Below are 12,713 nucleotides of genomic sequence, written 5' to 3' on the forward strand. Positions count from 1 at the left end.
TAGAATAGAATAGAATAGAATAGAATAGAATAGAACAGAACAGAACAGAACAGATTTCGGTGGGAAGGGACCTACAATGACCACCTAGTCCAATTGCGTGACAAATTCAGGGCTGACCAAGTCAAAGCATGTTATTAAGGGCATTGTCCAAATGCCTCTTGGCTTGGGGCAGGCTTGATATGCTTGGGGCAGGCTTGATAGGCTTGGGGCATTGACCACCTCTCTACGAAGCCTGTTTCAGTTTCTGACCGCCGTCTTGGTAAAGAAATGCTTTCTAATGTCCAGTGAGACCCACCTTCCCTAATCCCATGGGGAGTGGTGTCTAGGGCTTTGCCATAGCATCTTCGTTGCGCCAAGGGGAATTGACATAGTGCAGTACCCCACTGACAGGGCCTCGCTTGGACGGATCTATGGCCAGCAAGCTCCGCAGCATCAGGGCAGCCTCAGCCGTCAGGCGTTTCCAGTGGCGGGGCAGATCCTCCTCCAGGCCCGTCTCCTGCCACTGCATGAAGTCCTCAAAGAAAGGGTCATCTGGCAGGCTTTGCTCCCAGGGAAAGTAGCCAGTCAGCAGGCAGAAAAGCAGCACGCCGAAGGCCCAGGCGTCTAAGCTGGTGTCGATAGGCACGCCCTGGGCATCAGCAGTGTTACTTAGCTCAGGGGCAGTGTAAGGGATTACCCCAGCCACCAGCTTCAGCTTGGTACCCTTGGGCCGCGTAAGCCCAAAGTCAGTCAGCTTGATGCGTCGGCACTCGGGATCAAAAAGCAGCACATTCTCAGGCTTGACATCACGGTACACGAGCCCCCGGCTGTGGATGAACTCCAGCGCACTCACGAGCTGCTTGGCACACTGCTTAGCGGCTGGCTCAGGGATCCCATCCTGCACAGGGAGAGAGACAGGCGATACAGAACACGCAGGGCATCTTGGCAGCCCTGCCAGCTGGGCTCTCACCTGCATGCTCTGCATTGGGGAAGACCTCTGCATTACTGGTCTTGCAAGACTGAAGCTGCTTCAATGCTGTAGACCCCAGAGTTGAGAGGCCCACACAGCCCATTACCTTTATCTCCCTTCCCTCCAACCCAACCAGCCTGCACAGGGGCCAGATGTTACAGTCCCAGTCCCCATCCCCATGGCCCTGTAGCAGCACTCACCCGGGGTTTGATGATAGAGATGAGGTCTTTGTGCAGTGCTGGTTCATAGAGGAAGCCATAGTACTGGCTGGACTCAATGGCAATTCCAAACATGCTAATGATGGCGGGGTGGGTGGTGAGGGAGAGAGCCACACAGTATTCATACAGAAAGGTGTGCAGCTTGGTACTGGCTTTGGGTAGCAGCTTGAGAGCCATAGGAGTCCCTGCAGATGGGGAAAAGTGGGTTAGACTCCTCTGAAAGTCACTCACATCAAGGCAAGACAGAGAGGGTACTGAGCAGCTGTGAGTCCAGACATAGTCACAGGAAGGTCTCTGGCCCAAAGCTTCATGTGGATATGTCCTACGGACACCTGATCTGGGAACAGGCACTGCCACTGACGTGAGTTTTGAGCCAGTCAGTGCACACAAAGGAGCAAGGCATAGAGGAATGGAAGTTCAGGCTATGTGGGCTCATCAGTCTAAGCTGAGACTACTGGGAAAGAGTAGCGTCCTGTGGGCACTTGTAGGCCTAAATGGCCTTGGCCAACCCCACCTAGAACCTCCACTCACACCCTCTGTCCTGAGGGCATCATTGTAGTTCAGGCTTGGGGGTCCACTCCTTTCCTGAGCTGCACGATGGCAGTACTGGTTTCCAGCTGTGTCACATCCATGTCAGTGCCTAGCCATGGACTCTATTGATCCTGACTTGTGGATTTACTTCCTAGCTTGACCTTCGACCTGCTTCATCACTATAACCTTGCCTGATGGTCAGAGCTGCCACCTGGCATCACCTGCACCCTGGCTGGGTTCAGTGGGATGGTCCCTGGCTGGGGAGGTCCCTATCCTGCCAGTCTCCCTGGGGACCCCACATCATGCCTGGTGCAAAGCCCCAAGGAGTCACAAAGCCACCCAGCACCCTGGTGAGTGGAGAAGCAAGGCACAGTAGTTCGTAGAGAGAAGTTGGTTCCTTACCTCTCTGCCTGTGGGTCACTAGCATCACGTGGCCATACTTGCCCCTGCCCAGCTCCCGAATAACCTCATAGTGCTCGGCCACCTCAGTGCGCACCAGGCTCTGAGCTGTGATCTCCAGGAGCTCCTCTAGCACAGTTGGTGCCACTTTCCCTGTTGCTGTTGCAGCTGAACTCTCGGCCATTGCTGAGTGCTGCAGAAACACCACAGCCCAGGTCAGGAAAATCACAACATGCACAGAGAAAAGGAGATTGGACATGCCATGCAAACTGTGCTAGGCAGGGTGTGTTTCTGCCAGTTGGAGCCTGAGCATTTTCACAGCTGCGCTAGAGCTGAGCTTGTGCTTTTTGTACAGTACACCTCTAGGCAAGGCCCCTCATCATATAAAAGATCCATGTACAGAAAAGAACCTCCCTCAGCCCTCTGATCTTTTCTGGCCTTCAGACAGACGCTTGTCTTTCTCTAATTGTAGTACCCGGAGCCTCTAACTTCAAAGATGTGGAACACCTTTCTGTGTCTGTACTAAAGCGTGGCCTTCCAGATCCCTTCTTAGTCTACTCTCCAAGGTGTTAGGCAACAAGCAAAACATTAATAGAGCCCCAAATTATCAAGTGTGACCCGGTTCTCTTGCTTTCCCTAGCCTACTGGAGAAAGACCATGTCTCTCTACACAGGAACCCACCCCTACTGCTTATTGAAGAAAGCCCTTGAGGTAGTAGCAGCGACAGACTTCCCCCTTAGGCAGAGGCACAGCTAGCCCATGACAAAAAAGGGATTACTAATGAGAGTCAGTGTGCTCTGAGTAAGCCAAAGGGAGCTCAGTACCTCACATGCCTGCTGACATTTCTGACCCAAAGTCACTCCCCAGTGCATCTGAGAAACTGAGGCAGGAAGAAAGCTTGGACACCACTGGTGTTTTGAGCTACAGCCAGCTGCTTCAGACCCATTTCAGAGAAGTGCTTTTTTCAGCCCACCCATCCAGATACAAGTTAGTATTTTAAGGAACCTGTGGCAGCACTCCCTGATTACCTCCCACTGCTCTGAACACAGGCACCTCAGACCTGGGAGTGCCCTCTGCCTTCAGAGCAAGGTTGTAGAACCACAGAGTCACAGGATGGTCAAGATTAGAAGATCACCAAGTGCAACCTCCTGGTCAGAGCAAGGTTAACTAAAACAGGTTGCTCAGAACTGTGTCCAGTCCAATTTTCAGTATCTCCAAGGACGGAGACTCCACAACTGCTCTGGACAACTAGTTCCACTGTTAGATCACCTTTGCAGTAAAAAAGTTTTTTCTTATGCTTAAGTAGAAATTCCATGTTTCCATGCCCATTGCCTCTTTTGTTGTCACTCAATATCACAGAGGAGACTCTGGCTGTGTCTTTTTTACACTTTCCCATCAGACATTTATACACATCAATAAGATGATCACCTTGAGCCTTGTCCTCTTGAGGCTAAACAAGTCCCAGCTCTCTGAGTCTCTCCTCATATGAGAGATGCTCCTGTATCTTAATCATCTTCATGGACTTTTCCAGATTTGTTCCAGTATGTCCACATCTCTCTTTTCCTGAGGAGTCAGGAACTGGACCTGCTACTCCAGATGTGGCCTCACCAGTGCTGAGTAGAGGGGAAGGTCACCTCTTTTAACCTGCCGGTAATGCCTTTCATAATACAGCTCAGGATGCAACCCCAGAGCCTGAGGGTTGCAGCATCCTTGGGTATGTCTTAAAGAGTATGCAGTAAGACAAAGCTTTGATGTAAAACAAGTGGCTCACCTCTTCATATAAAGTCTGGATCTCTTCCCATGAAATATTCTGACTCACATGACACCTTTTGGGAGAGTAAAGTGGTTGGCCCTACATTTCTGCAAAGGCTTTGGCTTGGTGTGAGCAGCCAAAGTTAGTATAATCTGCAGGGAGTTCGACACTGAAAAAGTGTGTGCATGGGAGGTGATGAATGGAAGGCTGGGGAGAAACTCATAGGGAAAGGGTTTTAGAGATTTTGCAGATTGCTGCCTGGCTGACACAGCTTGAAAAATTGCACACAGCAAGGGCATTGCAGAATCCACAAACAGACCCACTCTGCCACTGACTTTTCCAAACTGCTGTTGCCGCTTTTAGGTGTCAAAAAGAATAGCTGCAAGAGTCCTAGCTACAAATAAATTTAAAATGTAGCAGACCTTTGAAAGACATATAACTCTCCTTGATATTAGATAGGTTAAAGCCACACTAAATAGGGAGTGGAACAACTGGAGAGATATCTGCTTGTCTTGTGTGAAACACATTAGATTTATATTTGTGAAAAAAATATCAAAAGATCTCTTTTGTAAGACAGTGTTTCTCTTATATCAAATTCATGATCACACACAAGTTCTTGTCAGCAAATGGTTCACGATCTTCTCAGATAACTTAATTTCTCAAACTTGAGTTAGATAAAATTTCTTCCCTTGTAGCCCAACCACCTGTTAGTGCTATCTAATCCAAAGGTTAGAATCTTCTCACTGTATCCACTTAACATATTATTCAATAATGATATGATTTTCAAATATCTATTAATTAATCTGGTTTTGTTTATATTGAATTCTTTATTATATGACTTATCTATTTTTTATATGAGTCATTATTCCTCTCCTATTTACTGTCTGAAAACTTGATTTATGAATGGGGCAGTATGCTTCTCTGTATATTCCTTGTTCTCACTCCAGCTTTGAGAGTCAAAACACTTCAGTCCATAAGCTTTTCAATTGAAAAAAAAAAAAATCAAAAAAACTCTTGTGTCCTTCCACTCCACATTTCAAATGAACTGCAATACAAATGGCAAGGATCTTTATTTCCATGCATAACCCAACCCCACCAGTATGGGAGGACAGATTGTCTGGGTACAGAACAGAGCATCAAACTGAAATAGCCTGCTTGGAAAAACAGGTAGCCAGAGAATATGGGTAGGGTGTCTTGAGGAACACTGACAAGCCTGTGTATCTGATCAGGGCTCCATATGAAGGAAGCCCCTGCTGCAGTCACTCTAGAAAAGTGTGCAGGCTTTGGCCATTGCTGCCCTTGAAGAAACTGATTACAAGACACAGTCTACGCTTCAGGAAATAGCCAAAGTTGTCAGGTCTTTCTCTGAGATGCCACCACCATTAGCTAGGAAGCTAAGTGACAGCCAAATCTGAGTCACCACTGAGTAAAGTGCGCCTGGGTTCTCTGCAACTACCTCAGTTACCTTTCAGAGTGCCATTTGTCCTTTGCAGAGTGACAAGACTGGGGAGGAGGCCACCAGGGCACTGACCAGGGTGGACTCACCATTTAGCTGTGCTGTAATGAAGGCAGTAGGCAGGGTCATTTTCAAAACGGTTCTTTCCTCCATTATCCTTCCTGTGCTTCATCCCTACTAGAGGTACTTGTTCCAGGCTGTCAACATGTTAGAAACTCTGATTCCCTAAAAGAGTCTCTAATTATAGCAGCAAGAAATTCACATCCTTTCCACCATGAGAAGATGCTTCCCAGCTTTCTGAGGAGTTGAGGAGCAGCTAGCCTATGGAGATACAGCGTCTTAGTCTAGGTAATGTTATTATGGTCCTTCAACCAAAATGATTAATATATTTGGTCCAGAACAGCACTTCATACATGTCAACAGCCAAAGACAGTGCAATCTCTGTATAACAGAGATGATTCTATGATGACAGAATCACAGAGGTGTTTAGGCTGGAAAGAACCTCTTGAGATCATCTAATTCAATTTCTCTGCTCAAGCAGGGACAGCTAAAGCAGGTTATCTGGGAAGGTGTCCAGTAAGTTTTTTAATACATCCACAGATGGAGCCTCCATAACCTCTCTGGGCAGCCTATCACACTGCTTAGCCACCACAACACCATGATTAAAAAAAAAAGGTTTTCTTGTGTTTAGATGGAATTTCTTGTGTTTCAATTTGTGCACGGTGTCTCTTGTCCTGCCAATGAGCACTGCTGACAAGTCTGGCTCCCTTTTCTTCATTCCCTCTCATCAGGTCTTTATATATACCGATAAGATCCTCTCTGAGCCTTCTCTTTTCCAAGCTGAAGAGTTTCAGCTATCTCAGCCTCTCCCCATGTCAGAGATGCTCCACTAAAAATGGCCTTGAGCATATGGCATGTAAAGTATGTTTTCTCATCTGAGCTTCTGCAGAGCTTTAACCCAAACCAGATAACCAACAACATTTGGGGCATCTGTCACAAAAAGTTGGTCAGACTTGATCCAAAGACAAACTTTGGTCACCTATAAAAGCCAGTGTTAATATTCTTGCTGTTACATATTTGTAAGATATCCTAATCTGAATTTACCTAACCTGCTGCTGAAGTTTCTCAACCAGAGAAAAGAGTTTTTTAGTACCTATTGTATTTCTCCTGATTGTTGCAGGCTTTACATGTACTATGATCAGAGACATGACTGCAGCCTATGAGAATGTATTTTGAACTACTTAGATTGAATAAAACTAGCAGGGTACAGTCTAAAACTCAGGCTTTGTATCCAACCAACATTTTACTCAGGCTTCACAATCCACCTGGTACACTACTTTTGCAGTGCTCACTTCAGTTAGTTTTAAAACAGATAGGATGCTTCCAGAAATCGTAGTCACATTTTGAACAAACATCTCCATGCTCTCCGATCAAGACACCTCTTAGTCTTCTTACTGATTAAATGCCTTCATCAACTTCTGTCCAATTTTCAAACCAAAGCCTTTTTTCCAACTCTTGAATCTGTTTTATGGCTCTTTTCTAAAACCTCAAGATTTTTTTCAGTCCCCCAAGTTAAAATACTGACTGCTCTTGGGGCAATGCCTCCTGTGAGGCATTGAGCCAGAATTGCCTTCTGCCTCAGGTTGTGGCCCCAAGATCTCTTTCTGAAAGAACACCACACTGAGAAGCAGCACTACCTTATATATACCCATTATGATTCTAGAGCTTTCACAAATTACTGTTTTTCTGGGGAAAGTTCCACTTCTCCATAGGTATCCCTGGGTGCCTTGTTTCTACCTGAATACTTTTCCATTGCTTTTAGTAAAGCACATTTTGTTCAAATGGACTTAGTTTATCAAGTAATTCAGATCACTTAGTGTCTCTGTTGTTACCAAATAATTGGGTTCGTTTTTGGCTAGAGTCTGTGTAAGGATTATATCTGAAGGGGTTTCCCATCAACCTCTAAATTGTTGACAGGAGTTTGGAGCAATTGCCAGACCAGTATTGGTTTGTACAGCATCTTCCAGAAACATCCCATGCACTGATCGTTCCCTGAAAGCTATTTGTAGAAATTAATCCTGATTTTGGTCAAAATCAATAAGGCACACATTTATAATGGATTGAAAAATAAGTCAACTATTGTGGAAATCATCATATTTTATTGGTGTCCTCACCCTACACAATTAATTTTGTTAAATCCTGACTCTGTTATAATACTTGGTCAATGATCTAGAAGACAGCACTGAAATCATCCAGAAAATATTTGCAAATGATACAAAATGGGTTTGGGTAGTGTCACGGTTTAAGCTGAGCTAGGAATTCAAAACCATGATAGCCACTTGCTCACTCACTTCCACCCCCAAATAGGGCAGAGAATCAAAAGGGAAAGGAGAAATAAATACAGTTTAATAAAATAAGAAAATAACACTAATATACTACTAATAATACTAATACATATATAAAATGGACAATAGAAAATAAATTAAGATATTCGATGCAAATCCTCATGAACTCCATCCACACCGAGCAGCCAGTCGCAGGCAGCAGTACCTGGTCCCAACCACCGATCCCAGAGAGAAGAGAGAAAAAGGCAGAAAGGCCCAGAGACCTCTGTAAAATGGTAGGATGGCAAAAGGCCCAACTAAAGAAACTCCTAAACAGAAATCTACGAAAACAGAGCAGAAATCAAAACGAGTCTCCTTCTCTGTCTTCCTCCTCCCTCCTAGACGGAAAATTCTGACTCTCCTTAAATTTGAAGTGTGACACTAATGGGATGGAATACTCTTATTGCTCAGTCTGGATGTCAGTCAGAGTCTTCCCCATCTATGCCCCCCTTCCCAGCTGCCTCACACCTGTGGGCTGAATGCTCAGAGGCCTTGGCTCCCAGACAACAACTTAAAAACATTAACTGTCCTGGGGTATTATCTCTGGTTCTCAAACTAAATCCAAGCAATGACTGTGCTAGCTATGGAAAAGAAAGGTTTCTAACTGCATGAAATAATTAACTGATTTTCAGTCAAAACAGCACAGATACAAAACACATTGCTTGATAAAAGTAGTGCATGCACATACACACATACAAAAGTGTTTCAAATGACCGAAGAAGTCAGGAGTTTAGTCTGGCATTGAGTAACCATAAAAAAAAAAAAAAAAAGAAAATTCAATTTAAACAGAGGAATCTAAGTTCTTCATGCTGCTTTGTACATAAAATGTGCATTATGTGAACCCAGAAATGTAGGTCTGATATAGTCTCAGTCTCACTTCCTTTGCAGACCTTAATATGTAGGATGATACAGAATTGCACTACAAATAATCTACAGTGATGCAGATATACATCTTAATGATACAGATTGAAGCCTAAGAGAATAACTGTACAAGGGTTACTGATCTTGCAGGTTCAACTCTTGCATTCGTTCTGCTGAAAAGAATGCCCAAAAAGCATCAGATGCAGGAAATATCAGCAATGAGATACATACTAGCATTTTCCAGATGCTAAATTAGGAAAATAAAATTCACTTTAGAAAAAAATAAAACAAACAAACAAAAAAACACACACAAAAACCAACCAACCAACCAACCAAAAACTCTGCTTTGCATAGGGTAACCTAGATAATAATTAATAATGAGAGATTTGATCTGAGACGATACGCTTCTTACACTGTAGTTCCTGCTGAGGTTCTTACAAACAGATGCCCTGAGACAGTCTGAAACTTAATCTCCGAAAATCAGCTGAGTTAGTAAAGCTGTATTTCTAAGAGCTGGCCACCTGCTAATGACCTCTGCACAAGAATTGAGAATATCGTGCATCAGTGGAATTTGTATTCTTATTAGAAATGCATTCCTTCCATTTGCTCTGTTTTGCATTCTTATTTATCTAGTTTTTTGTTATGGTTTTTAGAATGTTAAGAACCTATTGATGTTAAAGCCTTGTTTCTCTAGGGTAAATTTTCTGAACTCTTTTGGTGGCCGGTTGATGGGTCACCACAATTAGCTATTGGATGTTTTCTGTATTTTTAATGGTATCAGTGAGACCACAGTTCAGCATGTTAGTGCTGGTTTCCACAATTTGACAGAAAAACACACAGAGGAGAACTACAAGAATGACAACACAGCAGACAGTTACAGGGAAATCTTAGAGGGGAGCAGTCTTTTTAGCTCATCAAATAGACAACGAAGAAGTGATTCTGTCATTTGTATGTATGTTTGTGGGTACTAGAGGTTCACTAAAGAGGGCGTTATAATAAAGCATTATAATAAAACCAACAGCTGAAGCTGAAATGAGGCGATTTCAGAACGCAGTTGTTATGCAGTTTTTGTGAAGAAGGATATTTGCCCTTAAAAATCTCACTGAACAGTATGGAAAAATACCCTTCCATCTCTGGAACTTTTAGCTCAAGAATGGCACCTTTTCTTTTTCCTCAAAAGGTATACTTTAGTGCAAACCACTTTTAATACAGGCAAGAGATCAGAACGGATTATCGCAGTGGTTGTTTCTGGCCTTATTGCTGATAGATTTATGAGCTTCTTTCTAAAACTGGTCAGCAGGCTAGTACTGAATCTCACTGCAAAGAACGGCATGACTGTCCCCTTAGCAGAACTGCGTATTGCTCTTCTGAGGAAGAAGCGCCTCGCAACCTCCCCAGAGAGACCCCCGCCAGCCTCTCCCCAGCAAGCAGGACACCACTATCTCCATGCAGCGGTCTCCTCAGATGGAAATCTGCAGCAATCTTGCTTGGACCAAGCCACATCACACCCTCCTCCCAATCAACCAGCCGGTACCGCGGCACCATCCCACTGGACATAACCGAACACAAGGCAACATTTTGGGGCAGAGCCATCTAACAAGCTCACCATCAACCAGATGTGGAAAATAGGTGCACTCCACGTTGTGCCCGCACACTATGACAGTCTCCAAAAACAGTTTGTGAGGGGTGTGGTCCCAGTCATGCCTTTTTACATGCCTGTCCGCCCTCTTTCATCCTGCCATGCTGTGACCTTTCATCCCACACTCCCTCCCTGTCTGTACCAAGCCTCTCACCTTCTCCAGCAGCGCAGCACTGCCGGCCGGCTGTGGACTGCCTGGCTTCCCCGCGGCAGCCTCTGGGCTGGGTTCAGCCTGTGCCGAGCAGCCGGAGGGGGCTGCCAGGCACTACGGGTCCAAGCGTGACGCTCCGCCCCTTCCCCATGTCTCTGGTCCTGGGGGCAGACTGCCTCCCTGCTGAAGGTCACCTCTGGGGGGAGGAAGAAAAGAGGGGGAATGGGAGGAGGTAGAGGGCTATCCATCTGCCCTGTTTGTGGAGGGAGAGGTGTTGCAGGGATCAGGGCGGGATTGTTGTTTCTGCCCTAGCCATATCATCATACACCCCAGGGACCCTTCAGCAGACCCACCCTGTTCAGCCCTTCCCTCCAGCCTGGGCTGTCATTACAGCTGAGGGAGTAAAGCAGCTCCCCAGGCTGTGATAAGTAAGAGCACGTCCCTGATGGTAGAGCTCAGAACAACCGTTGGCTGCCAACACTTGCTCTTGGCCACCAAAGGGGCTGAAGACATGTCAGTCACAATTGCCTGTGCCAGTGGACACAAGAGACCAGGCACAAGCCATAGCTGGTTGAAAGCCCCTTCACAGGGCCAGGCTGCTCACACAAACCAGTACTACAGAGCATTACCTTAACTACAATGACTTGCAGTCGTTTCGCCTGTTCTCAGTACCTCCACCAAGACTTTATTCCTGTGCCAAAGTCCTCTTTCTTCCACCCAAGTGTGGAGAAGAAAGCAACTTCTGGGGACACAGAGGCCATGCAGGTCTTAGGTCTTGGCTCTGAAGCACTGTTTTTTTTCTTTCACAGAGATGGATCAACTTCTGTATCTGAAGGAGTGATGCATGCAGTTGTGATGTAGGAGTGTCACAGCACAGGTCCACTGTTCCCTAGAACTGAGGCCACTCAGTGGACCCATAAGGCTTCACCTGCCCTGATGAGGCTCTGTGCTCCTTCTGGGGGCACAATATGGTGAGAAAGGCTGAGAGGGGACAGAGGTGAAAAACGGTGTAACAGGAGAGAGCAGAGCAGCCCCCATAATCATAAGTACTCTGGGGCTCTAGCACAGGGCTGAATCTTCTTGCTTGCTCTCTGAAGGGAGGGTAACTACACCAAAGGTTTGTCACTCAGTGCTCTGCCCTCTATAGGGGCAATAAGTTGAAATGCACTGGCTTACCATCACAGACCTCTGAAAAGCTGGTCTGCTGCCTCTCAGAGCTGATGTGAATCAGAGGGCAGGGGGAGTAGCACAGTCAGGATCCCAGCTGTCCCTGTGCTTCTGGAGAAGAGGTGGGGAGTGAGGTTGTGGTGTTGATGACCTAAATGTCTTGTGCCATTCAGGGCTGCTCCATCACACTCATTCTTGAAGGATACTCCAGCGACTGGGAAAGGCCTTCAATGCACAAAGTCTCTTCAGGCAGGAACATTACAGCTGAGTGTGGCATGTTTACAGGAGAAACCTATCCAATATCCAAGAATCTAGCACTAGGATAAATGGTGTAGTCTAACCACTGCTCCCCAGGCACATGGCCTCTGTATTATCTAGTCTTCTTGGGCACAAGAATGAGTGAGACTATTGCCTCTACTTGAGACACAAGTCTGAAGTTGAACCGCAAAGTCTCCCTGAAGACTTGTTTGAAGTCACAGTTACAAGTCAACACTGGGAAAGGAGCCCAGATTCCCTGACTCCCCAGTCTTTCTCCCCTCCACTGCCATCAGTAACTCAAAGCTGGTTCCAGATCTAGGAACAAAATACAGTAGTCATCCTGTTTTTTCAGATAATTTTTTAAGAGACAGATTCCCAATATTTTCCATTCCTGCTGAGAGTGAGACCTGCTGAGTGGTTTGGCTTAAAGAAGAGACCTGTTTCACAGACTTATCTGCAGTACAACAAGAAGTAGCAATTTATTTGAGGGCTGGTCCCCTTCCTGGAGTTCATGTGCCATGACATCTGCAGGGCTTGCCATGCATGCCAATGACACAGGGAAAATATCACATACTGTTTATCACACATGCATGTGAGACTCCCCCGCTCTTTATTCCCCAGGGATTCAGCACAGAGCAGCTGTGTTGGAGGCCCTAGAGCCTGCTGTCTTACTAATGAAGCTGGCATTTGTGTATTTCAGGACTTCTTTAATTTAACACCTACAACTATCTCACCCATGCTGCGCACATTTTGTCCTGCTGGCAACCAAGATATTGGTCAAAGTCAACACTGGCAGAGCTGGAAATATGATGTATCCAAGATTGCCTTTGTCTTTCAGAAAGTTGGTCCCAGGCTGTGGGCTTGAGGATACACTGTCTCCAGTCATGCAGAACCATTTGTCTTCAGCACTATAAGCAGACCCACAAAGAATCTTGAAGTAAGTCAAA

At 45.7% G+C, this 12,713-nt stretch overlaps 1 protein-coding gene across 1 annotated transcript; it reads right to left on the minus strand.

Annotated features, from left to right (window-relative positions):
- Nucleotides 1-322: 322 nt before the first annotated feature.
- LOC308053305 (serine/threonine-protein kinase SBK2-like) lies at nucleotides 323-10,589 on the minus strand (the record flags this gene model as incomplete). The annotated part of the gene is given in 6 exon segments (XM_080364161.1): nucleotides 323-877; nucleotides 1,150-1,352; nucleotides 2,101-2,308; nucleotides 10,345-10,443; nucleotides 10,445-10,492; nucleotides 10,494-10,589. Coding segments are annotated over 6 exon segments (1,209 nt in total).
- Nucleotides 10,590-12,713: the final 2,124 nt, after the last annotated feature.

The sequence above is a fragment of the Nesoenas mayeri genome (genome assembly GCF_963082525.1).
Source record: "Nesoenas mayeri genome assembly, chromosome: 2".
Classification (NCBI taxonomy): Eukaryota; Metazoa; Chordata; class Aves; order Columbiformes; family Columbidae; genus Nesoenas; species Nesoenas mayeri.